We start from the raw sequence: 21,107 nt of genomic DNA on the forward strand, positions 1-21,107 counted from the left end.
GCTGGCTAAACCAGAACAGACGGTGGTAGGAGTGAGTCAATACTGAAGGGATAGCACAATTTCACTGCTTAAGCACTGTTGTTTAGTAGACTGGAAGTAAACTGTGCTAGGGGTTTATTATCGGTTTTATCTCTTTGCTTGCTTGTTTGTTTTATACAGGTTTCTCTGGCTGGAACCTAGTTAGTTCCCTGAGAGGGCAGGTACTGAGTTATTTACCTCCAGAGCTGCAAAGATCTGGAGAATCTGCATCCAAACCAGAAACTCGATTGCCCTGAGACCAACTATAAATTCATATATCTCAGGTACCTAAGCCAGTGACGGCACGATCCAGAGGGTCCTGGTTTTGACTATTATTGGACATTGCAGATCACAGTTTTATTTGGTCTTTCTGAAAGTTTGTGGCCCTCTAGCATGTCTTTCCGGGCAAAGATACCCCAACAGGTATGTCAATAAAACAGGTGGTTGGTCAAAATTCTGTGTCAGAGTTAAGGTTAAGCATGGAATGAAACTGCTAAGTACACTTTTGAAACACAAAGAAACGTACAACAATGTTATTATAAATGAGCAGCTATTTCTTTAAAACACAGTTTTAAAGGATTGACTTTGAAGTCAGCTATTTTTAAAAACAAAGTGGCTTACTTTTTTGCTACACTACTTATATTTGACTTAGATGGGAATAAATTAATTGCATGTAATATGCTTGGAATGTGTGGAAAATAACATTTTTTCCATGTGAGTCAGCACAGGAAATGAACTACAAATGAGTAAAATGTTGAGAAGTCTACAGTTGGAGGTTTTTTTTAAATACACAATGTTTTTCAAGAGTAGAGTACTAACATCATGTTTTCTTCAAGAGTAAAGTATCACGGAGATGACAGATGACACACCAGAAACTGAAGAAGAGCAAGAACTTGCTTCTGATCAGCATAGTTTAAGACTCTAATTTGAGGCAACATTAATTTAATAGTTTCTATCTTTGCTGGTGCCAGGCAGTTTTGCCTCCCCTTATTGGACATTGCCAAAGCTTACCACATTCTTGTTAAACACAGAAAATGGTAGATAACACAAAGCAAACGCAGAGGTGTTCTGACTTGATTTTCTTTTCACAGTGATGTAAAAGAAACAAACCAGCATCTTCTAAATAATGATCTAGTGACACATTCCACAAGACACTTTGATGTTCAAAATTTTCCCTTGCCAGGGTTAGATATTAAAATAGTAATAAATTCTACTAGTAAGAACAGCAAATGAACGGGTTTCTAAGAGTCATACTGTGAGAGGATGTTAATGGGTGGATATTTTTAGGAAAATATGTAACCCACCATGTAGCTGAATCCTCAATCCTAAACTAACCAACACTTGGAGCTCACAGTGGCAGTGAGCAGCAAAAAGGAGTACAGAATCTGCTCCAACATACTATTGATTTGCTCTGAAATTACGTGAATTATTACTGTTGACTTCAGTATTAGAACCAATGATTGTATTGGAGTATTTGATGTTGCAAGAAGGCCCCATTAATGCAAAATGGATCCTCCATGCACTCCTCAGAGATCCCTTGAATCTGAAATTTTCTCCCTTATTTCATTTGGGAGAAAACTACTGCTTCTATATCGAATTTTCCTTCTGTTTACTGAGGTGGAACTTTAGCCCCAGTCTAGTACAGTTAGTAGGGACACTGCGACTCCTGTCTTTAATGTGAGGTATGAAGCACACTATTAATACTGTTTTTTCTTTTTTGAAATCGAACCAATAAACAGAGTTTCTTTTGAATATGTTGCATTGCACTCTGAGATGCATGAAAAGCATTTGAATGAGTAAGTTTGCATTATACTGATCCTAATAAACATCTTCCTCTGAATGCTGAAACCAATTACATGTGTTTGGCCTTTATCTTATGACTGTACTTCTGTCAAATGAACAAACAGGCACACGTGCTGCATCCCAAAGGCAACATTTGGCTCATAGTGCCTAACAATCAAGGAGAGATGATGCACATATTTTTTGTAGGAAGATAATGTTTCATGTTCCATTGCTTTAATTTTGCTGTGAAAAGAGCAGCACAGGGAGCCTGCTGCCTCTGCTTCGAGTGTCCTGTTCGCTCTGAAGCCACAGGCAGATTCTGCCACGCTAGTGAGACTGAAGTGCGTACTGCACACTCATGCTATGCACAGTTCATCATGCTGCCGTGTACCAAAGAGAGCTGCTTAGTTCATAGATCAGAGAGCCATTTAAGGTGAACCTGGAATCGTTCTTGGTGGTAAAATTGAAACCATCTAAAGTCAAGCCGGGATTTTCCTGGACTCTTTCCCCCAGTCTTCAAAACATGTATCTTTCTTTGCCTTTCTTCTCATCAATAAGGAATTTAAAGCCATAGATTCATTACTCTCAAATGTTGCTGCGTATGAAAAATGCAAACAGAGAGAAGAAATAGGCTCCATGTTGCAAGTGTAAACTCAGAGTCCCTGCAGAGAAGTGAATTTTTTTCAGTCTGCCTTTGGGAGCAGGCTTGACACGATTTCCTGAAAAGCTGCCTGTTTTGCTTCACCATCCCCATAACCACCAGTTGCACAACTTATATGGATTAATTGAGCTGCAAACAGTAACATCCAGATCTCCCACGCTGCTTAAAATACAATACAGCGAAACCAGGCATGACTGCAGTAAGGATCAAAGAGAGAGGATAACAGGAATAGAGTAGACGTCTGTCTATGAGAATCAGGACATCTAGACTCTAAGGCATTATAAGGTAAAACTCTTAACATCTTTTCTGCCATACCTCCAAGCAAAGATGTGCTGGAGGAGGTCAGAGCAATTCACCTGACTCAGCCTGCCGCCAGACAAAATAGGTCACATCAGCTTCTTCAGCAATTACGAAAGGCTTCTTTCTCTAATGAAGTGGCTAAGATAAGAACAGAAAAGGGAAGCCCTCAGAGGATAGAAAAGAACAGAAAAAGTTCAGAAGGCAGGTGGGGTTAAAGCTGATGTTTTGAAGCTTATAGCTATGCTTCAGAACTTTCCTATCCCAGGCGGGACACAGATTGCCCAGCAAAGGAGAAGGGCATGAGTGTTTATGAACTGGAGTTACTCCCTGCAAAGTTTGCTGCCAGTAATCCCTCTTGAGCAGCAGTGTTTTGAAACAGTGTTGCTGAGTCGTGCAGATTTGTGATGATACTAATCTCCATGCAACTTCATAAGAAGCTGCCAGAAATGTGAAGGACTTACATTTGCAGTATATATTTGTGAAACTAAGCTTTGATAGAACATCCATCCACATTACAGAAGGAGACAAGTTCTGGGCCTGCTTCCATACATAAAGTTATTTCAACTAACTGCCTATCTTCCAGACTTTCTTTCAATCTCTGGACTATAAACTTCCCTGATATTGATGCTCTACTCCTTCTCCTTTTGACTTTGTCTTTCACTTAAAGTAGAAAAAGCCTTAAAAGACTGGAAAATAACACCAAAAATCTGGGATCAAAACTCCTCTGTTTCCCTGGATTCAGTAGATCTGTGGTGCAGAGAGCATGAAATCAGGCCTCATGTGTTTAATTCTTTAATTTATGGAAGCAGGATTGTCTTGCATCAGATTTAATGTTCTGCAGACAGCTGCCTTTTCCAAAGAACACAAGTTCCCCACACAAGTAGGGGACACTGAGCACCCTCATGTTGAAGAGGAGGTACCATTCTCTGAAAAAGGTTGAGCAATCCCATCAGCATCTTTCAAGAACTTACCATACTGTTATCTGAAAGGCAGTGACTTCCATGCCAAGGGACATGAGTTTCTTACAGTAAGCTAGACAAATTACAGACAATAGTTTGCACTCAAAGACCTGCACTACTTCCATGTGAAGCTACACCAGTGTTTCACTCCTTGTCCTGCCTAAAAACCTGGAAATTGTGTCACTCACTTTCACACTGGTACACTACCACTGAATTTATTCCTGATCTACTGTGCTGGGACAACTAGATGGTAAGTAGCAAGAAGACCAAATCATGTGCATAACAAGCTAGCCACAAGGACGTGAATTTCTAGGACCAGACTTCTGAATAGCAACTCCTGCATCTTCCCACAGTGGTGACCATGCGTGTTATACAGCTCCAGCTGCCTGCCACCACTTCTTTCCTGACCTCTCCTTGCAGAGCCCCGTAGATAATCTGCAGCATAAAGGCTGGCTTTTTAGGCCTTCCACACTGCACTGAAAATTACCTTACAAGCAGGGCTCAGTATGGAGCTGTTCTCTGCACACTGAAGAGAATAATAAATGATTAGCTCTGTCCTCTATGTCTGTCTGTCAGTAACTTACATACCCATGGACAGTTTCAGAGAGAAGATAGGGCAATCTTTCAAAGGTATAAATTTTATGTGAGGTTTTGTGAGTAGCAGGAATCGGGTAGAAGAATCCCAAGAAAGTCTGCAGTGTGAATTCAGCTGTTATTTGTTCTGTTGACCCGGTCTCCCAAAACATGTGTCCTAGACAGCCAACATGCGCACACAAGCAGCTCAGAGCCTACCACCCGGCAGATGCTACTTCTTGCCCAATTGCCACTTAGGAGAAACGTGAGGTAGCTGGAGGAGGTAGGCATGGTCGCCACAGTGAATGGGAACTGGGGGCACTGCAGGGTGTGGGGGCAGACACAAGGAGCAAGAGAGTTAGAGTTACTGATGTGGGAAAGGGTAAAGATAGCGGACACAAATTTGCAAGACGGATTTCTTCTGTTTCTAGTGTAACATACAACAGAGTTTGTGCTTGGTGCTCAGCATAACCTGAACGAGAGAGGAATTTCACTCTAGCTGAAACCCTCACCTCTGATTTGTGATAACAGTATGTGTCTACAAGGCAAGAGATCTGTCAACAAATACAGAACTTGTATTAGCCTGTGGCAGATGTGACATAAGTCCAGATCCTTTTTGCATGAATATTCTGGGCATCTGCGCTCACATAAGTTATGGACAGGTCATCCTGCACGTTCTAGCGCGGACACCTACACAGATTTAAAAAATCGTTTCTTACCAACAATCATGTGGTTGCAGACATCGCAGAAGGTGGGTTTTTTGAAGATGTGCTCCTGGAAGATGTGAGCTTTGTTGTTTTCTGGCAGCTGCTGGGCTCTGGTGGGGGAGGACGTCTGGCTCTCTGAGCTGGGGAGCTGCCCGGTGCTTGTGCTCACCTCAGGCATCAAGTCTACTTGCAGTTTCACATCGCTATTAGTCCTCTGGAAGAAATTGTCTGCACTTTTACTCCGCAAGCTTTTGGTCTTGAAGGAGAGTGATCGTTTCAGTTTCTGCAGCTGCAACAAATAAGCCAGTTACAATTACTGCCTTTTCCTCTTCAACAGCAAGGCAAGGCTCCTGGCTTTGGGGTGTGCTGTTGACAAGTGAACCTGGGAGCCACTGGCAGACCTTGAACCACCTGAACAATAAAATTGACTTTAGAATTCAACCAGCTATTTCAGAGCAAAGAAAACAGATCCCAATCACAAAATAAACTACTCTACATATGCTTTCTGATAGACCATAAACTTGATAGCCCTAACAAATGCTGCTATTGGTCTTTTCTTTCAGGTATGACAGCAAAGAGGTACTGCAGAGAGTTGTACACATTGGAGAATATATCCTTTGTATTCAAGCATGAGAGAACTTAGAGTATTATTCATCCTCGCACGGTACTTAAGCAGCCTGTAAAGCCATTTCAGGAACAGGTGTTAAATAGCATTACAAGAGGAGTGAATTCAGTAAATATATTTGATATACTTAAATTTCTAGAATTTGGCAGAAAAAGAGATTATATGTGGTTTTGACTGAGAAATTTTTGTTTTATTTTTTTAAAGGAAAGAAGGCTAAGGCGCAGTAACAGTATAATTAACTAGCCAATTGATAGTTAATGCATTAATTAATACTACTTAACACACGTTCATATGTATTCTTGTATATTGTATTGTGTATTGATTGTCAGGCTATTAAGCACCACAATAAGGCATTATTAACTTACATTTATTAACTCAAACTCTTTACCTGTAAACTATCTCGTACCTTATCAGGGCTCCTCTCATCCTCCCCCCCCAAATTTTATATAAGGCTGAGAAGGGTGCTAGGTGAGGCACAGAAGCTATCAGGATGTCAGCTACACAAATCTGCAGGTTTGTCAACTTCGACAGCCCACAAGTAGAGCCTGGGTAAAAGGAAAGCCAGCTCTGCGTCCACTTCATGTTTGCTATCTCTGAAGTGCAATACCTCCGTATCACCTTTCACTCAGCATTATTCCAATCACTGCAAAATCGTTTCAATCACTGCTGCAATTCTCTGGGCGAATGTGATGTAACAACTGAAATTTTCCATGCCACTTAGGCTGTCTGTGGTAACCAGCAGGAATGGTTTATATTAGAAACTGTTTATGTTACAAGCAGTGATGATCAGGAATCATAATTCACGCTAATATAAAGGAAAGGAGTTCACATACTTTCCCAAAAAAGCACGGCACTGGTCTGTCACACTGACTTAGTGGCCTCAGAGCACTTGCTCTCCCCAGCTTCTATTCTTGATCCATCCGAAAGCACGCTGTCAGAGAGGAGTCTCAAGGCGTCCCAGGGGGAAGCCTCTCTTCTACCTTCAGACACAGACAGCTTGTTCTTGGAGAAGGGAGACACTCCAGCTCTCTTCCCCACGTTTCACAACAAACTCCCCGAGTCCAATAAACAGGCAAAAAGCTGCCATTACCTCCGGTTAACTCTTTGGGTTTGCTACATGGAAACAAACTGCATTCTGCTCCCTGAGCTGTTTCTCCACAGTGACTTTGGGAGTAGGGAGGGATCAGAGCCAGGGGCCCATCCCACATGCACCACTCTCACCCACGAGTCTCTTCTGAGTTTATGGGAGGAGCCCTGGATCCAAATGAAGGAAATACTCACCTGTTTGCTAGAAACTCTCAGTCTCTGGGGGAATGTGTAAATAAGAGCAATTAAGTCATTAAATGCCAACTACGAGGTAAGAGCAGTTTCTAGTTTCTGAAGCTCTTTCAGCTGAAGCCTAAGTCATGGAGTAGCTGAGCCCAAAAGTCACTGTACAACAGCACCAACAAAATGTGAGATCTTCCCTTTTCTGCTTGGATGTTAAGTCACCGGCTCTTGAAATCACTGAGGTTACTCAGTACTGAGATTACTTCATCTCCCCAGTGACAGCCAGGAACTCGGCAATAATTCACCCCTTGTGCCTGAAATGCTTCTCACTGAAGTCAGACCTAATAAGTGTAGCAAAACACAGAGAATTACAACACCACAAGGTGACTGAAATGGCATTCATTATTGACTTGCCATCCATTTCTACAGTGCCACATGAAGTTAATTAAATTTCAAGATGCTGCTTCTGCCACAGAAAGAAGACTAAGCTGAGCAATACAGTATTTGTTTTACCATGAAAAAACTGTCCTGCTAGTTTGGACAAAGCATGCAGTATATTTTAAGGAGCTCTGCATTTACTATCCTTACCCCGTTCTCCTGTGCAGAGTTATTTGCCAGTCAAGGGATGTACCAGCAGCCTTTCCTCCCTCAGGCAGAGAAGTCAATAGTTTTCCAAAAAGGAGTGGTCCAGCATTCAGGCTAAGCATGTCCAAACATATGCATACACACTAAGGTAAGCATGCAACTGTGCATACTCGGTGCATCTCCAACCACAATGTTCATAGCAGGACACATATTCAAGAGTGAGTTGACCAAGTTACATTCACAATCTAATAGTCCTCGCTGAGATTCCCTGAGCACTGTCCTATGCTATTGTGGTTAAATGATTTCCAGACAAGGTGGGCATCCTTGTTCTTACCCAAATGCAGATTTTATACCCATTTGCATTCAGGCTGGAAGACACCTACATGTTTGGCTTGCATTGCATACCTAACACACCAATGAAAGTCTGCAGCTATTATACCCCAAACAGGTTATATGTGTACAGAAGTGACTATACAAAAATGCAGAACATAGGCAATATTTAGCTATTTGCACAGCTAATTACACACTTCGCTCAGTACTGTTAAAAAGTACCTCTCACATCAGAGCATTTTACACCCACCTTGCAGAATTGAGAGTATACAGGGCAATAGAAGATTGGCATCAGGTTTTAAAATTTGATCCAACTTTCCTTTTTCATACTAGGCCCATGAGAGAATTTGAAATAGGGTACTGGTATGTGATTGTTTACTCAGGAAAGGTTGGCCCAAGCAGGGACAGGCTGTTGTACAAATAGTATAAGTTGTAAAAACATAAAAGCTTAAGTGATTATTATGCTGCAGTCAAGTGAGCATCACTTCCCTTACTTAAATATCATCACCTCCTCATTTTGAAGTTTGCTATGGCCCAGCCCTGTTCTTTTATTGGAAGATTTCAAATGTAATTAAATACAGGCATCTAATATATGCCTGATTTTGATCTGCTGTAAACTGATTTAATGCACTTGTGATACCACTGGCTCCTAATAGAGCTGCCATAACATTCACATGAGGCAGGAATCAACTCTATCAATAGAGAGGAAAGTACGCAAATTCTACTATTCATAATTTATTTCTGCAGGGTTAATAAGTCCAAAGTTAAAACTTAGGAAGAAACACTACCAAACTTTGGAAAAACCTGTGACTAGGGTTGTTCTGCACTCGGTACTTCCTTCAACACCTCAGTGAAAAATCATGTACTGGGAGTGAAAAAAACCTCTAAACCAAGCACAAAAAGGCTTTAAGAAACATATTTGAGATAAATCTCCTAAGCCTTTCACATTTTCTCCTCTGCAAGGAAGGCTACAAATCAGCTTTCATTTAAATAAAAATAAAAATTAGATTCCCACAAGCACAAAAGCTTTTCTAGACTCTTGATAGCATCACTAGACTTCACAACATTGACAGTTCAGAAACGTGAACCCTTGATATCAAATCCAGAATGTTCCTGTGGTTTGAAATTAGAGTTGGGGAAAAAAGTTTGTCTCTAGTTAAAAGCTTTTTATCAGTCATACAGACTCTCAGTGACTGCACATACTAACCCCACAGGCAAGGTAGAGATAAGTGCAATAGCTAAACCTCAGAGCTTGATTAATTTTTTTTTTTTTTCAGTATCTTCCAGCACAATCTCCATTTTCCTCAGTTATTGAATGTTCAAGCTTCAAGGGATCAGGAAGCTCTGACGAACCACAGCTTATCAGCAGCTCCTCTGTTCCTAATTCCCCTATACTACAACTCTTTAGGTGCTGTAACCAGAGAACAGGAGGCAGCAAAAGGACAGCTATTGAAATTCATTCCTAGTGTTAACTAGGTGTCACTGAGAATGGGAATTGCACCTGTCCTCACTAAGACTTTACTTGACTAAAGCATAGGAAGCACACAACTTTTTTCTACAGTTTTGGTTTAAGAACTTCCTGTGGAAGTTAGGAAGATATCAGTGATTTGAGCTGTTTTATAATCCCTAGCTTTGCAATTACAAAAGATAATCATCCACCCTGCAAAGAGTAATTTATTCAGGCTCCTAACTGCTCCCTGATATCGAGAAACTTTTTCCCTTGCCTCTCCAGCTTGTCTACATTAGCAGTCAGCGTGGCTCAGTAGGAGCGGATCTGGAGAATGAAACAGAGGCTGTTGAGGACCCAGCATGCACACCGTATGCATTTCAGGGCACAGAGTACTCTGAACCAGACCAGCCTGTTAGTCCTGGCGTGCATTAGATGCATACCTGGAGCACAAGCAAACCCCCAAGTGATGCAGCCTGTGCTCTATGCACCACAACAGGGACCAAAGTGGGGTGAGCAGCAACAACTGGGAGATTTGTTTTGAAACCACACTCCCAAACCAAACTAAAATGCTAAGATAGGTATCCCCTATGCCATCACCATTTCTCTTGCACAACTTCTTCATCACACCTTCTCACCATTCAAAGCTCAGGGAAAGCCTCACTCCCTCCACATCCTACACACAAATGTTTCATTCCCCTTCCTGAAGCTCCCTCCTTAGTGATCTCAGGGCGAATGGCGGTTACTAGGAGGACAAACTGTATATTATATTATATTATATTATATTATATTATATTAGTTTGCTTGGGCCATCAGCTTTGGCGTTCAGAGCAACCCTCATGGAGTCTGCCCACATCAGCTTATTTCCCAACATGCTTGGTCTTGTTCCATTCTCAGTCACTGCTAACCATCCTTGCCAGCAGCAGAGGCTCCTGTGCAGCGTGGGGCCAACAGGGAGATTATTTTTATACATTTCCAGTCTTAACTATCTTTCAGGAGAAATGAACAAATGAACCAGGCTTATCAACTGTACTTTACTGACAGACCATATAACCAAGCCCTCATTTTCAGACATCAGCTGTCTGCTGTACTGCTACTGTGCTAGCAATAAAAAAAAGATACTGCTTGCTCTTCTCTATCCCTTTCTTTACACTAGTGTTAACAGTATCACTAGATGGATTACAAGTAATACAGGGTATTAACAGAGCTGGAATGAGCCATCAAGCCAGTTTGATTCCTGCATTTCTTATAAAACGTAGCTGTTTTGTTTAGCTATGCAGACTAAAAATGCTCTGTCAGCAGATTTCACTCTGCTGTGAGATAAACATCCACCTTCTGTAAGGAATCATTTCTTCTTCCTTTCAGCTTCTTAGAGCAAGTTTCCAAATTATTTGACTCTCACAATGTTATAAAAGAAGGACTTCAATGAATAGGACCCAGATGATGTTGTGTAGATTCACTAGAGAGCATGTCAGGTACATGGGATATTACCAAAAGGGACTCAGACCAAAAGCCTTTCAAATAAGGGAAGGAACAAGAGTCTTGATGAATGGCATCTATTCTACTGAGTTCAGTCCATTTTCTGGGTCAAGGAGCATTCAGTTTGTATTAGCAACCCTCAGAACATACTTCAGATGTTAACTAGATTTGTCGAAGGACTGGATGTTACTGGGGTGTAAGCTAGCCTGGTGGCATTATTGGGCTTCAGCTAGCTATGCTGATTAAGGGCAAACAAGGAACCAGCTCGAACAGTGCGTTTACTTTTTATGAGTGTGAAAGCTAATGATTTTCTTCTTAAAATCGAGGGATACAAAAGTAAGTGATTTCTGAGCACAGACAAGGGTGGATTTTTTCTGGATTTGATTTGAAAATGCACTGCTTTGGCATTTTAAGGAGCAAAAATAAGATTATGACATGCCCAAAGCCAGTATGCAATTTCATAAATAATATGTGTGTTTGCCTGCTGATGAAAGAAGTACCATGTCTTATAGCATTAACAAGACAAAAGGATATTTCAAACACTTAAGGGGTTGGTATTGTTTATTGGCAAAGCATCTGTGATAAAATTTGTGAGCAAAGTTGATTCCTCTTCTACCTTCTTCGTTCTAAGTAATAAATAGTACAAATAATCTACTAGTACAAACTGAATTAGCTAAACTGACTTCAACTGTAGCTGATTTATACAGTCTGAGAATCTGGCCCTATCATGTATTTGTGTCTGCCCTAGCCAGCTTTCTTGGAAGCTGTATCCTTTTAATCCACTACAGACAAAGAGGGAGTGTTCATTATTGCAGAATCTGCTATGTATTATATTTGTGTATTTTCCCAAACAGATTGCATAGCTGGCATTAGAACAAATATGTTTGCTGTTGTTGTAAAAAATAAATAAATCAAACTGTCTACTTGAATACTGTATTGGACTAGTCAAAGGGGAGACATTTTCCATAATACCTAACAATAACATTGTTAGTGATTTATTGGGTACCTCCAACTACTCTGGTTGGCTCTTGCTGCTCTGATCGTCATCCTCAGATTCTCCTCCCTGCCCTATACCATTTTTGAAACCCACTCACTGATCCTCAGACCTATTTAGGATATAAACCTTTTCATGCAGGGCTCTTTCTGTGATTTTGTTTCACACGTGGAGTCCTAACTACAATGAAATACTCTTGATTGGCATGCCAGAGTGTAAGAGCAAAAATCCCTGAAAGAGCCTCAGGGTTTGAAAGCATGAAATCTGAAGGGATGCTCAGTTGTCACTGCTCTCACAAATGTCACTGCAAATCACATGTTCTCAGCCCTCTCCTGATGTACTACATCCTTGGCAGCTGTGCATTTGCATCTCTAATTGGCAGACCTCTAAATTATCAAGAGGTACAGTCTGCATGTGTAGCCAAACAGTGTGTTTGCTTAGCAGACCTGTTCATTTTGTACAATTCTCTGGTTTGGTTTAAACCAAGCTGAAAAATCAATCTAGTTCTCAACAATTGCTCCTGCAGTTGGTTTGAAATTATCCTACAGTTTTGGGTACATCGTCTTCTAATATTGCAAGGAACCAGGATTAGCAAATATGTGAGACAAACGTGAAATAAAGTGCTGAAAGTTTTAAGGCTGAAAAATATGAAGAAGTCTCCCTTGTGCTCCAAATTCCTTTCTGTATCTTCAAAATTCAGCATAAGATGCAACAGGACAAAGTAATACAGTCCAGGGAGTGATAGATTTGAGGAAACACAATTTATTAACTATAACAATTGCCATCAAATCTCAGGGAAATGCTTTTTTGTCTCCATTATGTTCAGAACTGTCTACTTAGTCTTAAGGCATAAAAAGACTGAACTATGTTAGATATTCTGCAATTGTGACTTACCCTGAGCTCATATTACCTTCCCTGCCAAATATATTTTCATATTAACTTCAAAAGACTCACAGTCATTTAAACAGTTTAAAACAGCTTGTAAAAAGGAGGAAACATATGCAAAATAAATATAATGATACTTGTATATATTGTCAAATCCAGAAAACTTTAAGGTATTTTATCAAAAACTAAGTAAAATCCCCTCCGATATATTTAATAAATTTATTTATTTTGCCAAAACTCTCTAATTTTGTTTCTAACAGCATTTTTGCTGTTGTGTTTTGAACAGCCCTATTTTGGTGTATTCCTCTGTGTTCTTTTAATCAAGCTAGATTAGAAAGAGTAATCTAGAAAGAAAAGACTGCATATTACATTTCTCTTCCTGAAAGATCTAGTCTTTATTAGTATTTCTTCAAACTTCCTAACAGGTTTGATTCAAGTTTAGTTTGGGGAAAATGCTTGCAATATCACTCAACCATGGTTTGTGTTCAGCCTGCTTCTAGCAGAGAGGAAAAACAGTGAATCTTTCTCAAATTTGCAGCGTTTCAAGCTAACAACTCACAAGATCTTTCAGAGAAGCTTACTGTAGGTTTCCAAAGTTTATCATCCGATTCATGAAAATCAGATTAACAGTCTCGAAGTAAGATCTGCTGGGTTCATTGTGTTGAGCTCAATGGTAGTCAATTCTTCCTCCTTTGTGAACATGTGCGTAAATCAAAATATGTTACAAATCAAACTAGGAAACACTTCAGCAATGACCAAAGCCTGTTGCTTGTTTTATATCGGGGTTGGAAAACGTTTTGTCCCTTTGATCTTGTTTCCTGCCTCACCTAGCAAAAGAAGAGCTGCTCCTCTCAGGAGCAGAGGGAAAGTCTACAAATCCCGTATTTACACCCAGGATTATATTCTGCCTGCTGCTGCTAAACAGCTGTTCCAACATGGGTGGCACCAGCTGTGGGAGATCTTTTATAATTTAGGTTGTGAAAAGTGGCTGGTGGAATAACCAGGTGCAAACCTCTGTGTGGCTCCTGTCTTTCTTCCATGGTCTGGCAACTGAATTGTCTCTGGTCTTTCTTCCTGAAACCAACAGGAAAGATCAAGAAGAAAGCAAGAGATGGAATAGTCCTTCCATTTTTTTTAAATCCCCCTGTACTTTCAGGTTCAAGACTGGTATGTGTTTACAACATCTTGTTTGTACTTTGGGTTTCACCTCAGGCACCTGGTTGCTAAGCAGCCGGTCATCTCCATACTTTGTCCCCATTAGGATGAGGCGTGCACATGTGGTTATCTCTTGCCTCTTGACATAGAAGGAATTTCGACTGTTATCTCTGAATTCCCTTCTGGGAATCCCGCATTTTGCTGCCCTGTTTGGATATCTCTTTTCCATTTCAGCTTCTAAATGGAACCGTCGTTTCCCTGTGGTAACTCCCAATTTAGTCATTTACTAATCTTTGCTGTAGTGGAAGCAGCACAATGAAATTTGGAAAGTAAAAGGCTAGATTTCAGAGTAACGTAAATCCAGGCAGCCCTGCTGAGGTGAAGGAAGCTACACTGGTATCTACCTGCTGAGAGTCTTCAAGAGTAATAATAATAGGGCCTGAGTTTTGTTTCTTTTCATTCTCATGAATAATCTGCATTGAATGTGATTGTGAATGTAAGATTAATCATCCTTGATTGTATCTTGTGCCTGTCCATCTATGAAGTGTGCATCATTATTTTCCACTATTGATCTTATGAGAAATTAAAGCTCAATACGACCCCCTTGGACCTTTAAAAAAACCCAACAGTGTTCTGCTAAAAAGTGCTGGTCTACCTATAGCAATAGTTTCCACTGATTTATTTTACCCATTTGTTTTTCCTCTTTTTTTTTTTTTTTTAACAAAGCTGTTTTATAATACTTTAAATGGTAGTATGTCTCTTGAAGCAAATATGGAAATACATCTGGCAGGGAGGCTGATACTAACCAAGGGCAAATTAACATCAGCACCAGGTCCCGCATACTGTATAATCACATTTGTACCATCTTAAAACAAAAAGGAAGACTGAGATCTACTGGGAGTTGTTATAGTTAATATTCTGTCAGTGTTTCCACTCCTACTTCTGGGGTTCCAAAATTACGCTGTTAAAATTGCTTCGCAATGAAAACATCTAAGTGCTCAGCTCTACAACAAAGTTATTGTCACTGGGCCAAATCCTAAGGTCTTTGCTTACTGCTAACTCCCGCTGACTTCAGCGAGCATGTTTCCTGAGTAAAGGCTTGGGGTTTGGCTGGGTTGTTGGGTTTTTTTGTTTTGAAATGAAACTTTTTTTTTTACTGTTTTACACTGTGCATTAAAAACAAAGGCTTTCTGCATGCAGCATGAAAGAACACCTGGCCACATTTGGCATCCCATTATCTGGCTGACTTTATTCAACATTTCTCAATTCCCTCCTCTTTTTTAAAACCATCTCTGTCAATCTCTGCTCCTCCACAACCAAATATAGATAGATCCAGGAGGACACCTATGCTTCTTTCTTCTTTTGTCCTTCCTAGACACTTGTTTCAAATTCGTACTTTGTATGAATTAATTCTGCCCAAACTTCTCACTTAGCTACTGTGCTTTAATTCTGAGATGATGTTACCTCATTTTCCGATCAAAGAAAGAATCAGAAACACAGTGCCAGAATTTGGGTGCTATATGGCTTATTGGCTTAAAAAAAGCCCCCAAACATAGATTTTGCCTTATTTGATCCCACAGGTTTCTGCACTCCCTTCTTTGCTGCCTGTTCACAGAGATACAGATCCAAATTTTACAACTTGTTTCCATCTTTCCATTTCAAACTCTTCTCAGTGGGAGATAGGGTAGGAACTTATGCCTTACAGAATATTAGCAGTGTTTGTTGGTTCACTTCCAATTTTTCTTTTGCACAGTTCCCTTCCCCTTCTTGTGCATATTTTTGCAATCTGACAGCAAATTTGCTGCCTTCCATCTTCTTTTTATCCCTCCTGAAGACTGACACTGTCCCATCCTGTGAACGCTGCTTCTTGCCAGCCACTCTGGAGACCAGGGCATGCGGCCACCCTGGCACTGCCTGTTCTGACACCACAAGTCCAACAGGACCCATATGGTCCTGGTGCAGAGCCACGTCGCTGCCCTGGCACCACTCTGGCCTGAAGCCCTGGATCTGGGGGAAGAGCTGACAGCACAGGTTGAGCAAAGCTAGTTAATTCCTCTGGGCTTCTCCATGCTTCACCTGGGTACCCACCAAGTTTCCTTCATCTTGTATTTCCAGTTCTAAACTCCTACAGCAGCTACCAGAGACATAACAAACGCTATGCCAATTAAAATTTTTTCCTACCTCAATAACATCTTCCTTGTTATTTGTTCTGCATCCAGTTAGCTTACTATCCACCATGGCAGAGATCTGTTTATTTCCAGATCCAGTCCAGGTCTGGCACATTTTTCATTAAAGCTCTTCTCAAAGTGCAACTTATGGCATGCATTTATCCCTTTCAACACATCTACTCTAGCAATTTTCTAATTTTCAAAAAGTACTTCCAAATCATTTTGGGGAAAATTACGCCTGTAGTACCAGTTTCCAAGGAACCTGTTACTAGTACAGAAAGTTTCCATCTCAGTCTGTTTTTTGTCTTCTTGTTATTACACGTTAGTCATGCCCAGCAAAAACTGCATTCAGTCTTCTACATAAAGAACAGGCCACTTCTCCACGTGAAGAATAGGTTTAACTTAATGGTGATATTGTCATACATATGACATACAGTTACTGGGCACTTTATGGAGATGTTTGAAGGCCTAAACACTGCTTCAAGAAGTTGGCAATGTAAATACATATATTTGGAGATGTTAACTGGCAAGAGTTGTTATGTATGAGATTTATCATACATCTTTTACTCCTTTTGCCTCAGGCTAATCCATTTCTTTTGTATTTTTTCCTAAACCTCCAAGCTGCTGAACATCTTTAGCCAGCTATTGTTTCAAGATCAACCCTGCAAAACAAAAACATTTTATTTTTATCCTCACCAGCTGCACAGCTTTCCTCCTCAAATTACCTCTATCAAAGTTTCAAGATTAAAATGACTGTCTGAACTGCAAAAATGTGTTTTTATACTGAGATAGCTAGCTTCATGTAAAAAGATAGTTACATACAGAATTCCACAAACAGAAAGGTAGAGAATTTAAGACTATAACTCTTTCTGAAGAACTACAGATTTTTTTCTGAATGTTGAGATTATTTTTAAGTCCCTCAGAATCCTCTAAAATTAAACTGTTGCTAATGAAAGCATGCACACAAACAGCTAATAATTAAAAGAAAGGCAAAAAAAAAAGAGCTTGTAACACTGTCATGAGGTTGTGCTCACCTAATAAAAGAAGCATACCCAAACTTCATATTTTTGGTGTTGAGAGAGAAAAGAGCTGTTGGTATTGACATGAGATACCAACAGATTTAATAGGAGTTACTTATTTGATAGGAAAAAGTGAGGGATCTTGAAAGAGGAAAACTGTGAAACCTCGTCTGACAAGAAAACATCAGTGACTTCAACAGGAACAGCATATTGCACGGGGCTGCATGAGGGATTCACGCATGCAGGAGAGCAGGGGAATGGAAGATGGAAGAGGAAAGTCAAGTCAGGACAGAGAGAGTTTTAAAGAATATGAATATGAATCCTGTGTAAGAGGGGGAATTTCCATGAAATGCCTCACTTTTTCTAGTCTATTCTACTGTCAGAGTAGGTACAATTCTTCGTATCAGCAGAGTAACACTGACTTATAAAGAGTGTGACATATTACAGCAGAAATCAGAGCTACTGACCACTGCTGAACTGAAGAGCAAGCGCAGTGCTAACTTTTGAGATTTATCCATTTTCTCCTGTCAGTTGTTTGTTTGTTGGTTTGGGTTTTTTTTAATATGCGGTAGTGGCTACGAGTATGACTGTACTGGAGGGATGATAACTCATGGAAAGAAGATTTTTTTTTTCTGGAACTCAGCAGCTGGTTGTAAAGACCAAAGGACGTTACTTCTATTGCTACTTCAGGAATATTGTATATTTATTGCAGTGTGTTCCCTACAGTGCCAGAAAAAATAGGTTAGCTTTCTCATCTTGTTTAAAAAAGGTCTGACTTTTTTTGACCAGACTGAGTGGCTACTTCTCATGGCCAGCATCTAGTCATAGCTGAGTTCTCCTCAGAGGCAAATCACGCTGTTAAGATTTTTGTTTTAAGGCTTTGCTGTCATTTTTTGAACCTTTGCAAAATGCTTTTAATTTATCTACATGCTAGCAGAATTCAAGTAGGTCTATTACAGCTGTTGGCATTCATTTTAGCTTTGATAATCTCTAAGAAATCATTTGTCCAGAGCATTTTTCTTGGACACCAGGCAGGAACGGCTAAAAAAGCCAGTGCTGTCGAAGTGCAGAATTGCAGCCCAGGGAAGTCTGTGGGGGCCTAAGCTGCTGGGGAGGCAGGAGCTCAAAAGCCCTCCACTGGCAGTGCAGTTGAAAACGGGTCTCCTGAGTTACACTGGTCTTCAACTACCTACCCAGAAAAGAGGAGACTAAGACGACAGGGGAGACTAAGAAGGCGGCTTCATTTTTTCTGCATAAGGAATGTTTTCTATTACCTCGTTGCCTGGGATTTAAATTTATGTATAATTTCCTGCATATACATATAAAGAAAACATGAGGTTACATCAAGAGATAAATAGGCATCCACACGCAAGGAACAGACCACGTAATACCAGACAACATAAGGAAATTAAAGTGCAACTTAAGGCATTTCTTTGTGAATAAAGTAAGCACAGCTTGGGTACAGGTGAAAGAGAAAGTGCAAACTGTAGGTTTTGCTTTTTTCCAAGTGTACTTATTGCCAGCATCCACACAGTGTTTATAAAAGGTCCCTCCCCCTAACAGAAGATCCACCATCCATTTTCTTAACAGGAATCTTTAAACTTAAGCTTGGAAACTTGGAAGTTTTTCCTGTAAAGACAGACCTTGCATTGGCTCATTGTATCAGAGAGCCTGGTCCTGGGTTAAAGCATTGGGGTGAGAATAGGAACAGAGAGGAAAGAAAGAGAAAAACATTGAAAGGCAGAGAGCGAGTGGATGAGCTAGCAAAAAAGTTAACTGTTCACCTGGATCTTTAACAGCCAGGAGGATGAAGTCCATTTGTCATTACGACTAACTACAGGAGATAGACCTAACTGCTGTGAACCTGCCAAAGATTTTTGTGTGCCCATACTTCATGAAACTGGTACATGATTAATCTTGTGGCTACAGTTTAATAGCAGCACTTCACATTTTGAAGCCTGGACAGGCTCACATTTTTCTCTTTTTGTCATAGGTGCATAACTTTCCATTATAGGGCTGGCTGGAAAACAGCAGTTCCACTTAGCAAAAAATTTTCAAAGTTTGAATGATTTTGTTCCACGTTGACATAAAAAACAACTGCAGCCTTTCAAAATGTCTTTGAGAGCACTGTGGGCAGAAGAGGGGAAAGTCAGACAGACCAACCTGCCAGGGGAACAGACGACTGACCAGTTTTTGGAGGCAAGGTTCAAGACCTCGCTCTGACAGATTCACAGTGGTGTTCACCCTACTTAAATTCAAGCTTTCAACTCAGCTGTAGCTGCCTACTATGGTCAATGAAAAAAGATTTCCCCTCAGAGAGGCTAATTTAGAGCACATAAGGTAGGCTTTTCCTCTAAATCACCTTTGATAAAGCAATTTTGGTCTGTGTTCCATTTATAACATAGGGAGACTGAACTACTAACTTAACCACCTAAAGTTGGTCTCTAATATAAGGTGAGACTGTACTATTTAACCTAGGATGCGTTTTTCTCCTGACTGGAAATTTCACCTGTAACCAGCAAAAGTTTACACAATCAAGAAAACTGAACATTTCCTCAAAAACAGAAGTTTTGACATAAAAACCCCAGAAAAAATAAAAAGCACTCGACAAGCACACATTTCACTGGAATATTCATTACCAGAAATGTCTGGCAAACCATTACAAGTCACCTTATGTTTATTTGTATATAATTCCTTAATTATATAATTTGAATTAAAAGAGGATGTGTGAAAATAAGTGAGAAATGAGCTACATGCACTTATAAATAATATAAATAAGTACACTAAGAGGTACAAGAAAAATTGTATGTGCTGGATCCTTGAGCTGATTGATACTGGTTGATAACTTAACAGTAGGTGCTTTTTAAAAATGCATATGGACCTGAACATCTTAACAACTGGATCCTCAATTTAACTGCACAGAAGTCAGTGGCACTCTGCCAAGTGGACCATGTTGAATTTTGCCCAGTATATTTTGTTTTCTTGTGAGGACAGAGATGCCCAGTCCAAGGCCATTTCTCACCCTGTGTATGCACAAAGGCAAGTGAGGTTGTGTCAAGGTTTTCAGCCTCTCAGTTCAATCCCAAGACATTTTGGTTTTGAGAATTGCTACCACAGCATTTAAACTGTCAGGGAAAAAGCTGGCAAATCGATAACGAATAGTACACCTATACATGTGAAGTTTGAGGAGGTGACTTGTATGCATCATGCCAAAAATCTGACTCTTGGCCAACAAAAGCTGATGGCTCCCTTCACTATGCATGAACAATTTTTGTAAAAACGAAGTTAAATATTGGGGTAATGGAGATGGCAAGTCTGTCTCTAAGATCATATTCAACAGTATTTGCTATAACCCTGTCAGGCTGACTTTGCTCTCTCACCTGAGCTGTGCCTCCATAGTGTACATTTCTTTGTCTTACTCTGATGAATAAGCTAAGAAAAAAAATATTCTAAATGCTGATTTTAATAGCTTTGTGAATACCAGTTTATAGTATTTTGCTCCTTTCTGAATTAAACCTAATCATCAGTTACTATAGGTTGGCTGCATTTTGCTTTTCTATTCAGAACACTAGACTGCTAAAATGATCTTTATCAATAAAACAGTGAATGTGTGGCACTTTAATAAAGCTTTTAAATAGCACTCAGAAATGGAGCATATTATGTCTACAGAAAAGAAAAACATTCAAGTTGTCACTGTTACTCGCCTAAAGGACTCTGTCTGCAATTCCATATTGAACTTGCAGCCTCATGTGGCTGGAAACACCTCTCTCCCACAATTATTCATGATATAGTATTTTTAAGGTTCACCACTGCGGCCCCTAAACTGTAACACTTCCATTTGACAGTGCTTAGCCAACTACTCTCATCAGTTAAAAACAGGTCAGCTAAGAAATGCTGACCTGTCAATGGGAAAACTTCTATGAACGTCTAGCACATTTATGCAAGACTACAGACATGAGACTCATTTTTTTAAATAAATAAATATTCAGCAAGTACTGAGTGCTGATGTATCCAGATGACCACAAGTTGTGGAACAGTCTTGGCCTTTGCTAGCCTTGAGGTATCAGGTTAGACACATGCTTCATTGATAAAGACGACTGATCAGAAACAGTCAGTTACTTGGATGTGCTTGGATGTGTAAGAGGCATAGA

The 21,107-nt window shown here is 40.1% G+C and overlaps 1 protein-coding gene across 1 annotated transcript in view; it reads right to left on the minus strand.

The window, feature by feature from the left end:
• The window catches only part of STAC (SH3 and cysteine rich domain), a 76,054-nt gene that overhangs the window by 47,112 nt on the left and 7,835 nt on the right, over positions 1 to 21,107 (minus strand). The window contains exon 2 of the mRNA XM_076330887.1: positions 5,013 to 5,289. Coding sequence (XP_076187002.1) covers positions 5,013 to 5,289 — 277 coding nt within the window. The remainder of the gene's footprint in view (positions 1 to 5,012; positions 5,290 to 21,107) is intronic.

This window comes from Aptenodytes patagonicus, chromosome 2, assembly GCF_965638725.1.
Source record: "Aptenodytes patagonicus chromosome 2, bAptPat1.pri.cur, whole genome shotgun sequence".
Classification (NCBI taxonomy): Eukaryota; Metazoa; Chordata; class Aves; order Sphenisciformes; family Spheniscidae; genus Aptenodytes; species Aptenodytes patagonicus.